Below are 13,953 nucleotides of genomic sequence, written 5' to 3' on the forward strand. Positions count from 1 at the left end.
GTCGGTGTCCCCTGCTCTGGGCCCAACCCCATCCTGGCTGAGGCCAGCAGAGGACCACTCTTGGCGCCCGAGCAGAGTCAGGCATTGGACCAGGCAGGCTGTGGGCCTGTGCCCTTCAAGTGGCTGGGTTGGGCTTCCTGGACGTGAGGGAGGTGGGCAGGGCCTCCTTCCTCAGCTGCAGCTATGCCAGTGTCTGCTGCTCCACCCTGGACAGGCCACCTCCGCTCCTGGAAGGGTCCCGAGAATTGTGGCGAAGCCCCAGCCGGGCCCAGCGTCATCTGGATGGTACAATCCAGACGCATCCAGCAAGAGGACGAGCCCCTCGCCCTCCCCACGGCCAAGGGTCCCCCCCAAGTAGAAAGGCCACTGCCAGGAGGTTGAAAAACTTTATTTGGCTTATAAAATTCCACATTCTGACAGCGAGCTTCGAGCAGTGCAGAAAGCACAGGACTCTGTTTCTGGGGTGGGGGCTCGGCCTGGAGCACCTCTGAAACTGCTGGTGACCCCTGGGCTGAGACCGGACACACAGGCAGCCTGGCGGCCAGGAGAGCCCGGGGGCCACCACCACCAGCAACACCTGACCCGCAGCGGCTGCAGTCCTCGGAGGACGGGGCGCCTTCATTCCGAGAGCCGACGGCCACGGCTGTGGTCCTGGTTGTCCCGCCAGACGCAGTAGTTGAGCGTGGCCGCAAAGGCCAGCCAGGCCAGGTACGGGTAGAGCAGGCAGGCGGCCGGTGGGCTCACCTGGTGCCAGACCACGGCCGTGGCTGCCGCCACTCCACCCATCAGCAGGAGGTCCACCAGGGCCTGCACAGACACAGAGGGACGACAGGGAGGCCTGAGGCTCCACGTACCCATGGGGCTGTGTGTCCCAGCTGCCCACCACCACTATGCCTGAGGGAACTCTCCATCTGCCTCTCAGTGACCTGGCCAAGCCCTTCCCCCATTTTCTGCCTCGGTTTCCTCATCTGTAAAATGGGAACAATTGCCTTCCCTGACTATGCCATGGGTGGGATGCACAGCACCAGGTGTAATGTGGGTTCTCCTATACCAACGGCCCCTAAACCCATCAGAGCCCCACAAGGCTTCCTGCATTGGAAGAAGAACAGCTGAGGGGCCCTGGTCCCCTAAGAGCTTCTGAGGAGACGTGAACCAGCAGCCAAGTGCCTCCCCTGCCCCCGCCCTTAGACCCTGACCCTGGGGGTCTGGGATGTGATGCCCCATGTCCCCCAGGGGAGGGGCCGTCTCCAGGGACCAGGGAGACAAGCCAAGGTCACACTTACCCAACCCATTTGTCGGGCACCGAAGAAGAGGGGAGGCCATGCCCAGTTCAGAGCCAGCTGCCCAGCGTAGAGGCCCAGGGGAACCACAGCCTCCTTCGAGAAGCCCCCCAGCTCTTTCCAGATCATGTAGGAGCCATACCTGAAAGAGAGGCTGCCGGTCAGGGCACCAACAGGGAAGAGGCCAGGAGCCTCCCTGCAGGGCTAGAAGCCAAGCTCACCTCTGGGACCACACACTGATGGCTCAGGCATGCCCTGCCACTGACTGCTGTGTGGCCTCAGGGAAGTTGCTTAACCTCTCTGGGCCTTTGTTTCTCACGGGGTTGCTGTGGAGATTCTACTTAATACACTGGCAGTGCGTAGGGCAGTACCTGGCACATGGGACACTCAATAAATATTTGACATTATTATCTTCATCAGTTCTATAAAGGGGGAAGCACATAAGGCATGCAAGTAAACAGGATGGGACTTTTGGGCTGGGCCTTAGAGGATGAGTATGAGTTTGCCAGGGGAGGCAACGAGGATATGCAAAGGCTTAGAGGCATGCACGAGACCCCTGAGTGAGCCTATGTTACTGGTGAAGGCTGGGGGGCACTGGGGAGGTGAAGCAGAAGAGGGCCTGGTCATGGGGCTCTTAGGGCCACGAGGACAACAATAACACCACCGATAATAATAGCTAATGCCCTCCAGCATTTACACACGCAGGCACCGCTCTTTCCGAGCATTAGCTCATTCATTCTCATGGTAACGTCATGAGATGGGCAGTACTACCACTCCCATGTTACAGGTGCAGAAACTGTGGCACAGACAGTCAAAGCGCTAAGGGCTCGTGGCAGGCAATCAGTAGGTGAGTCAGCATTTGAACCCGGGTGGTCTGAGGCCAGAGCCTGGGCTTTTTATTCTGTGAGGGGTTGGACCTTATCTGGACCACAGGGAGTTTCCACGGGGTTCCACAAGAGAGGTGCCAGATTTATGCTCCATCAGGATGTTGATGGCGGTGGGAGGCCTGGAGGCTGGAGCAAGTTAAGGCAGAAACAGTGGTGCCTGGGCCGGGATGGGGAGGAGAAAGCAGGATGCAGGAGGGCCTGGGGCTGGCAGAGGGTGTGGCCCAGGTGACACCCAGGTTTCCAGGACTATCTTACTCCCATCAGAACCCTGGGGCGGACTTCCCTGGTGGCCCAGTGGTTAAGAGTCTGCCTGCCAATGCAGGGGACACGGGTTCAATCCCTGGTCCGGGAAGATCCCACATGCCACAGAGCAACTGAGCTAGTGAGCCACAACTACTGAAGCCCGCGCGCCTAGAGCCCGTGCTCCACAACAAGAGAAGCCACCGCAATGAGAAGCCCGCGCCCCGTAAAGGAGAGTAGGCCCCGCTTGACGTAACTAGAGAAAGCCCGCGTGCAGCGACGCAGCCATAAATAAATAAAAATAAAATAAATAAAAAAATTTTTAAATTAAAAAAAAAAAGAACCCTGGGGCATCAGCCTGGTCTCTGCTACCTGCCCTCTGCAGCCCCACCCTGCACTGGGCTGGCACAGAACCAGTATGCAGGGAACCTTCCAGAGAAGGGTAGGAAGCCGACCAGTCTCCTGGGTGCGGTTCCCACTGGAGCCACCGGGGGGTGGCGTGGGGGGGCACTCCCCCATCCAGTCCTGCTTTGCCTGGTGGCAGTTCCTGGGTCTAGTCCAGGAAATCCTGTAGGGCCCCGACTCCAAAGCCCTGTGTCTGTGGGAGGTCCCTTGTCGAATGGGGGGGTCGTGAAAATTAACCGAGACAAAGCCTGTCACCGGGCAGGTGCTCGACAGATGGCTACTATTACTGCTGTTCTTACTGCTACCGACCTTGGCAGCATCCACATGCCCACGTCTGAACTTTGCACACTGAGCCGGCCTCAGCCTGCTGCTGTGAAAACAGCCAGAATGCCAGTACAGGGCTGCCCACCCCTCCCAGGAGGCCCCAGAGGAAAAAGTTCAGTTGTGTAACCAACAGGCCCCATAGTTTTCTCCACCCTCACTTGCCAAACGAGGCCAGGAAGTGGTACCCGCTGCCCCAGGAACACCTGCACAGCTCCCGCTCTGGAGGAGAAGCTCTGCCCTCGGGCCTGGGCCTCGCCCTGCCCTGCCTGCCCCGGCAGGTGGACAGGCCCAGCTGCCAGGCCAGCACCCATGCCCACCTACCCCATGGCCGAGTACAGCGTGCCCCAGATGGGAGCCAGCGTCCAGCGGGGCGGGTGCCACGAGGGCTTCTGCAGACCGGCGTACCAGCGGAGACTCTCCCCGCGGACATAGTGGGAGCCCAGGAAGCCCCCCAGACTGGGCACCAGCGTGAAGCCCACGGCGGGCACCCAGGGCGGGGCCATTGCTGCTGCAGCTGCTGTTCCGGAAAGTTCTGAAAGAGAAGACAGGGCTGGGGTGAGAGGCGGCGATGCTCCAGAGCTGGGGCGGGGTCTCCCCTGGCGCTTCCTGAGGACCTACTGTGCACAAACCCGGGGTGGGTCTGTTACCAGACCCTCATCACTCATGGCTCAACCAGTCAACTGATGGAACAGCAGGAGGTGCAGAAAAGATGTGTGAGGCTGGGGGGCCAGTGCTGAGTCCGCCCTGCAGCCCCACCCAGCCCAAGGGCCCCAGGGAGTGCGCTTCCACCCCCACCCCCACCCACGAGGCTGCCCTGTCGGCTGCATGTCCACCCATGCCAGGCTCCTGTGCGCTCTCACCCTCACCCTTGGCCTTGGGTCTCCTGGCAAGTGACCCCCCCTCTCTGCTGCCTCAATCACGGCCAGTTTGGGTCCCCTCCACCAAGAAGGCTGCCCAGCCCCCCTCCCCAGGCGGTATTGTGAGGCCGCCTCGGTCCACACCCTGCGCCTGACGCTCCAATACTTCTCATTCAGTCATTCGTCATTCACGCAACAACAGGTAGCAGACAGAGCTTGGCTCGAATACCCGCTCCCCACCAACATACCGTGGCCTCCGGCAAATGAACAGGACATCAACGTGGCCGACCAGGGTCCAGCCCAGTGTAGGGGGGTCTCTTTGTACATCATCCCACGGGCCCACCCTGAAATCACCTCCCCTTCCCTGTGTTCCAGAGAGGGAAAACAGCCTCCCTGGGGTCACACAGCACTCTGGGGTCAGGCTCTGCCCAGGTCGAAAAGCTGCTGGGCCCTGACGCCCAGGGCCATGGACGTGGTGGGTGGAAAGGGACAGAGTTTAAGGCTGGTGAGGGCCCCTCAGCAGCCCTGAGAGGCTGACGGCGCTCAGGGCAAGGAAGGCCTGGATGCTGTCACCACCACCTCCAGGGCTGGAGCTCCCCAGGCAGGGACAGAGGGGACCCAATCTTCAGGTCTCTCCGTTCTGCTCGTCAAACACTCCCCCTTGCCCAGCAGCCCCCAGGTCTGAGCTGAGGACCTACTAGGCGCCCAGCAGTGCTCAAGGCTCCCGGGGAGCTGAGCTCATTGGGGCTGAGAGTCCAGCCAGACAGCAAGCGGGGCCCTGGGCTGGGGTCGGGGGCCAGCTCTGCCTAACCTGCTGTGGGACCCCAAGCCTATCAGCACCCCCAACTGGGCCTCGGTTTCCCCACCACCAAATGAAGGGGCTGAGCTCCTGCTAACACGCCCTGACTCTAGTTGGAGAAGCCGGGAGTGTCTGTAGGAGATAAGAAGCCACACAGATGGATTACGTTCAGCAAACTTGCAGGAAGGCCTGCTGGGGCGGGGGCTGGGCACCCACGGCGGATGGAGCGGAAGAGGCCCAGACCTCAGACAGGGCACCCCGACCCGGGGTCAGAGAGAAGATGGTGCTGGAAGGGCACGGAGCACTTTCTCCCAGGACACGGGAGGGGACTGCGGCGGGGGAGGAGAGAGACACGAGGCAGACGGGGCAGCAGGTACCCAGAAGAGGCCGTGCGCATCTGGAGGCAGTGGGCAGCCATCGGGGCTTCCGGGTGGAGGGCGAAGGCTGCCCAGGGCAGAAGGAGCAGCGGCTGGCCTGGGGCGGCACGAAGCTCCATGAGGTGCAGAAGCAACCTCAGTGCCCAACACCGGGGGCTGTTAAGGATGGGTCAACCCCCAAGTCCAGCTTGGAGGACTCTTTAGTGATGTGAAAACTGTCCTCAACATAACATTAAGTGCAGAAAGCAGAATATAAAATTGATACAGAACTATGCCAATTTTAGCAAAAAACGGATATGCATTTTAAAAACGGTAACAAGTGCGTGAAGACGTTAGCAGCCATCACCCTCATAAAACAAACACCTCCTGGGGAACGGCTGTGAGCCTGGCCCAGGCCCAGGCCCGACCCAAACACTGTCTTTCTGTCCTCACCCTTTGAGGGTCCCACACCATCTTATCCCACCTGCCGACGGACCCATGGTGCAGAGCGGCGGGGGCGTTTGCGCAGGGCCCCTCCACAAGCGGGTAGCTTGGGAGTCTAAGGCCCACACTCAGCAGAGGGATTTACGACACTTTGTTATTGCTTTCCGAAATGTCTATAATGAGCATAATTTTAAAAGGAACAGTCGGAGAGTGTCAGGCATCCAGCAGAATCCGGCTCTGCCATCTAGTGACTCTGATTCCTCCCCCCCGGGCCTCAGTTTTCTCGCCTGTCGAGTGGGGACAGTGAGCTCATTCCCCACGATCACTGCACAGATGAGCCGTGAGGACGAACACTGCCCAGGGCTGGCTGGTGACAAGTAAAGGTTCCTGTCCTTCTCCCCCCGCCCCCCTCACCCCACCCCCCGGCCCTCTGGTTTCCAGGGTGCACACAAGTGTTCCTGGGGTGGGGGCGAGGGTCTGATCTCACCACAGTACGAAGGCCCACCTCTCCCGGGGCCAGGAGAGCACTGGCCCCGTGCTGCTGCCAGGTGGATGTGGAGCCCTGGGACCCAGCCACCACTGTGTCGTCTCGGGGGAGCCCAGGCCACCTCAGCCGGCTTTCTCACCTACGCCATGGGGCACAGCCCTGCTCAGCCTGCTTAATAAACGTGTTGAACCCGCAGCCAAGTGACAGCCCTTCGGCGACCCTAACAAGCTGTGTTCAGTGCCTGAGGGCTCCCCTGGACCGTGACCTGAGCTGGGCAGGTGGGAGGGCTTCACCTCGCACTGACTCTCACACACAGGTAGGGACACGGAGGCCCAGGGGGTCGGGGGCTGAACTGTGCCTTTTCCCAGGAAGGTCCCAATTTATGCCCACTTTGTCCCAAAAGAATGGCCCCCCTCCCTCTCAGCAGTGCTCCTTTTACAGGTGACCAAGGTTAATGCCACCAGTGTAAGACACATGACACGGTTCACAGAGGTGGACACACTCGCTCTGGTATTCGTGCCCCAAACACAAACCCCAGTCCAATCATGAGAAAACGTCACAATCCCAGACGGAGGAACATTCGACCAAATACTTGGCCTGCGCTCTAGCACTCTTGAAAAGGGTCAAGGTCACGAAAGGCAAGGAAAGACGGAGGGAAATGTCACCGACTAAGGACAAATAACAGCTAAACGCAATGTGGGATCCCAGACAGATGGGGTCCTGGGCCAGCTGAGCACGTTAGCAGGGTTACCGGCACGGTGTGAATTTCCTGGTTCCACTAGGGGAAGCTGGGTGAAGGGTACGCAGCAACTCTCTGCACTACCACTGTAACTTTACTGCAAGTCTAAAATTAGTTCAAAATGAAACATTAAAAAGAAAAGAAGGGGCTTCCCTGGTGGAGCAGTGGTTGAGAGTCCGCCTGCCGATGCAGGGGACGTGGGTTCGTGCCCCGGTCCGGGAAGATCCCACATGCCGCGGAGCAGCTGGGCCCGTGAGCCATGGCCGCTGAGCCTGCGCGTCCGGAGCCTGTGCTCCGCAACGGGAGAGGCCACAGCAGTGAGAGGCCCGCGTACCGCAAAAAAAAAAAAAAAAAAAAAAAAAGAAAAGAAGGACCCTGGTTTGGACACTAACGCGCACAGTCTCTGCTTCGGTCCCTAAGCCCCACCCCTGACCCACCTGCCATAAAGACCCCTCAGAGTTTGCTGATCATTTATTTGTTTTCTATTTCTTATTGCTTTTGGTTAATGGAAATGAGAGTCATATAACATAAAATGAACCATTTTAAAGTGCACAGGTCAGTGGCATTTGGTACATTTCCCAATGTCGTGCAACCATCTCTACCAAGTTCCACCCCAAAAGACGCCCACCCATCAGCTCACTCCCCGTTCCTCCCTCCCCCGGCCCCTGGCAACCACCATCTGCCTTCCGTCCCTGTGGATTTTCCTTTTCCACACGTTTCACACAAATGGGATCACACCTTATGTGGACTTTGGGGTCCGGCTTCTCTCACTGAGCGTGTGTTCGAGGCTCACCCACGTTGTAGCCTGGGTCCCTACTTCTCCCCACGGCGTTGTGGGCAGGGGCACTCGTGTCACCCTGCCACGGCACCCAGCCGGTGCCCGGGAAATGCCCAGCGTGCCAGCCGACGGGGCTGGAGAGCCCACCACCCTGGTCCCTTGCTGTGCAGAACAAACACACCCAGGAAGAGGTGGCGGCTCCCCCCCTGCGGTGACAGAGCGAGGCCTGAGCCCACGCTCTGCTCAGCCTTCCAGGCTGCTGTGTTTATGCACCACTGGGCCAAGGGGATTAAAGGGTCTGCCCAGCCTGAGGGTCAGAAAACAGGTAGGTCAAATGCCCCACAAGGAGAGAGCCCAGGCAAAGAGCTTCCTGGGGCCTCACGGGGACTGCCAGGCTCTTGAATCACCCGATTAGGGGACCCACCAAGCTGAGTCATGCTGGGTGGGGCAGGGCGGGGCAGCTGGCCCAAGCAGGCCTGAGGGAGATCCATCCCGTGATGGGGTTAGGGTTAGGGTTAGGGTTTGGGTTAGAGCCACTCCAGTGGCCGGGAGGGGGCGCAGGGCTCAGGCAGAGACGCAAAGCCACCCACCCGCCCTTCATCTGTTTCCCGTCAGAAGGTGACTAAGCGCCCACCTCGGCCCTGCCTGCAGTTCTCTTGGTGAAGCCGAGCCAAAGCTCCTCTCTGGGCCTCGGTTTCCCCTTACATCAGGTGGGTGTAACCTGCCCTGTGTGCCTCGTGGGGCTGTGGGCAGGCTCAAGGGAGGTCCGGATAAGCCAGGGGATGTGGGGGTCAGTGCTGGGGACCACTCATGCCTCCAGGAGAAGAAGCCACATGGCGCAGACCCAAGGCTGAGAAAATGTCAGCCAGTTGGTCACCCAACGCTCAGTGGGTGAAAATGCTTCCAAAAGGCCCCGCCCTCAAGGCCTGGGGCCACTGAAACTACGGCCAAGAAGGGCAAAGCAGAGAGTGGAGGCCCTGGGGTCAGGAGACCGTGCAAGGCCTTCGGGAGGGGTGGGGGGCGGAGCCTGGTGCAGGGCCCGGCTGTATTCATCCTGGGTCATCGCGGCTTCACAACAGCCTCAGGGGTGAGGCCAGCTGCTTCTCTTCTCAGGCCCCGAGTTCCACATCTCTCGGCCTCCATAGTGGGCTCCACTTTCCAGATGAGGAAACCGAGGCACAGGGAGTCACAGAACTTTCCAGGTCTGGGTGACTCTGAGACTTCCTGAAACACCCCTCCAGCTCCTGATCTGGAAGTCTGCTGGCCTCAGCTCTGGGCCACACAGCCAGTCACAACGATGGGCTGTGTCACCTCCCCTCTTCAGCTTCCTCCTCCATCGTGACAAGGCCCTTAAGCCCTGCCCCAGAAACCTGCGGGGGGGGGGGGGGCCCAGGGCTCATCTCAGGCCACTCCCACCCCACCTCAGCCATTCCACCCCCTGCCTGGGTGCCAGAGGATCCTCTCAGGACCAACAGCCTCACTCTCCCTCCCCAGCACCAGGGCCAGGGTCCCAGCCCCGCCGAGGCCTCAGGTCCCAGCTGGGCCCGCAGACAGCAGTTTCAGGATCGGAATCCTCCCTGCCCCTGGGGTGAGACTAGGATCTCTCTCCTAGCGTTGCTTCACTCCTGGGCCTCTGCGGCCCCGTCTGTGAAGGGGAGGTGGCGACAGTGGGCCTCGGGAGGAGCTTTCTGTTCTCTGAGGCCTCCCTATAGAAGGTGACAGGAACTGCTGCTCAGAAACAGAACAGAGTTTTGCCGTTTCTCTGGTCCCCACCTCCTGGGCTGTACCCAGCCCCTCCTGGGTCCTATGTCTCCTTCAAGCCACCACCGATGGTCTCAGGGACCTGTTTTAAGGCTCCTTTTTTTTTTCTTTAAATGACTCACAGCTAATCGTCTTCATTATAACCTCTGTTAATCTTTTTCATTATGAAAGTATCCAATGTAACAGACAGCAGGTCTGGAAACCCAGCTGGTCTGGGATGGGGTAGGGCTGGGGGTGACAAAGGGGAATCTGCTTTCCGGAGAATGACTATTGAGACAGAGAGCACGCTCAGGCATTGCTGGCACCATCAAAGATAAGTAAAAGAAAATATAAATAAGAGACAGATTCAGAAATGAAGTAATGAAAAGTCAAAAGTGTATACGGCACAAAGTACGCTCTCCCCCTGTCAGCACCTCCCCTACCCCCGCCCAGCGATCCACTGTCAGCGGTTTCTGGTTTCTGGCTGAACCAGCTGGACACCATTCAGTCATGGCCAGGCAGACACACACACACACACACACACACACACACACACACACACACACACACACACACACACACACACACTCCAGGCACACACTCCTCTGGGCATGCACTGTGGAGGAAGCAGGGCTTTGAAATCAGACCACGAGCATTTGAACCCCAGCTGCATTGCTCTGTGCCCCTGGGCAGTTTCTTGGGTGAGCGTCAGTTTCCCCCCAGTTCAGAGGCTCCCTTGGAGGCCCAGGGCTCTGTCTGAGGCTCCCAATGCGGAAGCTGAGCAGCCTGTCTCCTTGCTCCCCGAAGAGCCTTTCTCAGCCCCTTTCCCGACCAGTGGACAAGAGCTACTGCTTCCTGGGAGCGGCCCCTGGCCTCCCGCTGCCCTGTGTCGGGCTCCCCACGCCACTCCCCAGAGAGACACTGGGGCCTTCGGCCCACATCCAAGCAGCCTGGCCTTTGGGCCGTGGGCCTGCTGTGCACCAGGCACTCTGGGCCGTGCTCCTCGTACACAGCCTCATCCTTGGCTGTGACCCTTTGGGACACCCTCAGTTACACATCCTTAGGGGAGGCTCGAGTCCTGCCCCTGCCCCTGCCGTCCACCCTGCAGCATGTGGCTGGTACCAGGTACCATCGTGCCCTAGCAGGCCAGCCCGAGAGGCTCCCAATCCGGGCCAGGCCACAGGCCTCGGCAAGGCTGGCTCTGGCACTCAGCCATGTGTTCACAGCTGGAAGCCCCCCTGTAAGCAGATAGGGTCGAGTGCCCCCCAAGGAAGAGAACCGTGCGTGGCTTTCTTGACACAAGAGAAGCCATTTTAGGCCTAAGCCGTTTTGTGATCGAAGCCTGGCCACAGGGCTTGCCCTTGAACAGGCCTCTAATAATCTTAAGGGAATGAAAGAACAGACAACTGTTATCAGGCAAGAGAAATAACAATAGCAAAGATAATAAGTCAGTTGTAAAGACTCCCAGTTCTGTCTCAGTGGTAAAGGTTACCCCGAAACACGTTTTTGAGCTGTTTTGCAGAATTTAAACACATCTCCCTACCCTCACCCCAAGTGCTCAGCTACCAGATCAGCTGGAACCTAAGGGACAAGAAGCTGACCTTTGCTGACCCGTCGTAACTTCAATCAACTAAAGCTTGGACTCTATAGACCTCTGCCCCAATTCTATGTTGAATTCTCCTCTGCTCAAGCCCCTTCATGAATAGGCAGCTTAAAACTTCCCCAGTTTGGCTGTTTGGGGAGACACTTCTTTGGGAAAGCTCCGAGGCGCTCTCCTTACTTGTTGGAAGGAATAAATCCTGCTTGCTTGTGCCTTTTGGACCCAGTTTTCCGGGAACAACACGACCCCTCCCACCTGGGCTCCCAGCTCCTTTGCAGCAGGGGCAGGGGACAGGCAAGTCCCAGCGGATGCCCAGCCCACACCGGGACGTGTAGGTTACAGTGCAACTGAGCACTTGACGGGGATCTAGGGATCCGGTCCTAAGGCTCCGCGGGGCCTTCACTGGCTTTGGACAAATAACTTCCCCTTCTCTGGCCTGGGTTTCCTCCCTAGAAATGGGGTGTCTCAAGTGGATCAGGAGCCCGAGGTCTCCCAGGCACTTTGTGATCCTCAAGGTATCCCGCTCCTCCACTCCCGCCCTCTGCCGGCCGCGGCTGCTCAACTACCGGATTGGGCGGGAAGCGGGGGTGCCTGGTCCCTCCCGCGGCTCCGCTTCCCGCGGGACCCGAGGGCCCAGCGGGGTGCGGCGGGGCGGGGGTGCCCAAGTTCCCCCTTCCGCGCCCCCAATCCCGCCGGAACCCGGCCGCGCAGGAGCGCCGACCGCTGAGGCCAGGGCCGGGGGGAGGGGTGTCACCGCCCCCCTCCCGCCGGCCGACCCAATGGCCGGGTCCCTAGTGCTGCCCCCCGGCCGCCCCCTGGGTCCCCGCCACCTCCCGCCGCAGTTTCCCCTCGGGCCCCGCGCCGGCGGGCGGGCGCTGTCGTGGGTCGCTGCCGCACGGGGCCCCCTTCCCGCCGCCCCTTCGAAGCCCCGAACCCACTCACCGGCGACGACGACTCGCTAGGGAAACGGCACTGCGCGGCGGGAGGTGGGGGCCGGGCCCGGACCCGGCCCCGCCCGCGAGGCCCCGCCCACCCCGGCCCCGCCCACCCCGGCCCCGCCCGGCTTGGCTGGAAATCCGGGCGGCGGCCGCCGACAACCTCGCGGCTTGGGGCGCTCCCTCCTCTGGCCGCCCTGCCAGAAAGACGCGCCTCCGCCTCCCCCGGGCACGAGCGCGCCTCCCGGCCGCTTCTCCTTCCCACCGTGACCGCCCCGCCGCGCAGACACTGCCGGCTCTGCGGGCAGGTCGCGTCTCTTCCTGTGCCTCATTTCTCCTATCTGTAAAGTGGGCCGATAGAGATCACCGATCTCAGAGAGGGCAATTACGTCGCCTGACGGCAGAGCCCTGAACATCCTTCTACACAGCAACCCTGGCCACCATCTCCGGAGGAGAGCCCCAGTTCCTTTAGCTGTTGCCCCAGGACAGGAGGCAGCCCTGGCCCAGCCTCTCTGCGGCTGGCTCCCTCCGCCTCCATCTCCTCATCGGTAAAATGGGCACAGCATGGTGGGACTAAGGAGGATGCCACATGGTAATGCAGGAGACCACAGGCGTTTGGCATTCAGTGACCATCACAGCCCAGAGGTGGCCTCCAGTTGGCCAGGGTCACCCTGATGGGACAGCGTGTCCAGGCCCAGGCCTTGAGCCCTTCACCGCCTCATCTGCATGCATTGCTTTATTACTGCAGCCCAGGGCCTGTCACTGCCCCCTTGACTAACTTGGCCTGGCGGGGCCCGCAGACTGCCAGAACCACAACTGCCCGAACTGGACACTTGGGGTGGGGGTCGGGAGGCCCAGGTGAACCCTGCCTGCTGCTCCTGGGCTGAAGTCTGACTTCCCGAGGCCCTGCCTTTTTTGCCTTCATGGACCTCTTCTACCTTTGACTGCGTTTGTATAAAGGCAGGTATAATCCAGGCTGGGTTCTTTTCACGTTTTTCTTCTGATTTTAAAAGAAATGAAAATATTTTCCTGGATCCCTCAAGGTACCATGGGCCCACACGTTGTGGCTACTGTTCCTCACGAAGTTGGTCTGGCCACGCCTCCCAGCAAGCGGCCAGCCCTCACCCGCTTCCTGTAAGGAGGTGCCCAGTGGCTCGGCTGAGAGGGGCGGGGAGGCAATGCAGCTTCCCTCCCGCCTCTCCCCTCCCGCCTCCCCCTCCCTCTTGCAGGGCTCAAGGCAGCGATTTCTGGTCCCAAATACTTGCTGGGCACCAGGGCCCGGTGCAGCGGGCGGGCAGAGAACAAACACACTAGGCCCGCCCTTTTCACAGGTGAGCCCCTGCAGCTCAGAGGGCCGGTGGCTGCCATAGGGATTAACACTGCAGGTCTAGATGAGATGTGGGTGCCCCTCCTGGGGTGCTGGGAAGCCTCCCGTTACTTGTGCCCCCCTCTGCCCAACCCCACACACCCCACCTAAGCCTGGGCAGCGGCCATCATCCTCCCTAACTGGCCCCCAGGGAGCCCCTTCCATGCCCCTCCTCTGCTCCCTTAGGATACAGTCCAAGCCTTGTACCTGGCACTCAAGGCCCTGACTGCCTGACCCTATCCCACCTCCGTGCCTTTGCATACACTGTTCCCCCTGCACAGAGGATCCTTCACTCCCACCCTGGGCAGCTCCACGTGTCCAAGTCTGACTGCTCCCCAGTGTCACCCCAGGAAGCTCTTCCAGAACGCTGACTCTGTACCACCCCCACTCTAATCGGGCAGTGACCTCTGAACTTCACAGCACTGAGCATAGGAGCCTCTCCTGGGCATTTGGCACGTGCCAACCTCAAGGGGTATATATATTGAGCACCACAGGTTGCCCAGCTCTCGGCTCAACCCTGGAGGGTACAACACAAGCAAACCCAGCCCCCGGCCTCAGTCAATCGAGGAAGGAGACATGGAACACACCCTCCCAAACCCCAGAGGATACTCAGAGAGGTGACAAGGTCACACAGCTTGTCAGTGATGCAGTCAGGATTTATACCCCTGCAGTCCAGGGCCTGAGCTCTTAACTATTGTGTCATTCATTAGGCTTCT

At 60.0% G+C, this 13,953-nt stretch overlaps 1 protein-coding gene across 1 annotated transcript; it reads right to left on the bottom strand.

The window, feature by feature from the left end:
- Positions 1–377: 377 nt before the first annotated feature.
- TSPO (translocator protein) lies at positions 378–11,982 on the bottom strand. Its single transcript, XM_079938148.1, has 4 exons — positions 11,879–11,982; positions 3,458–3,668; positions 1,284–1,422; positions 378–807 (listed from the first exon to the last, which is right to left on the bottom strand). Exons 2-4 carry the CDS (start codon positions 3,637–3,639, stop codon positions 619–621), a joined length of 510 nt encoding a protein of 169 aa, XP_079794274.1. The 5' UTR covers positions 3,640–3,668; positions 11,879–11,982; the 3' UTR covers positions 378–618.
- Positions 11,983–13,953: the final 1,971 nt, after the last annotated feature.

This window comes from Stenella coeruleoalba, assembly GCF_951394435.1.
Source record: "Stenella coeruleoalba genome assembly, chromosome: 11".
In the NCBI taxonomy this organism is placed as follows: Eukaryota; Metazoa; Chordata; class Mammalia; order Artiodactyla; family Delphinidae; genus Stenella; species Stenella coeruleoalba.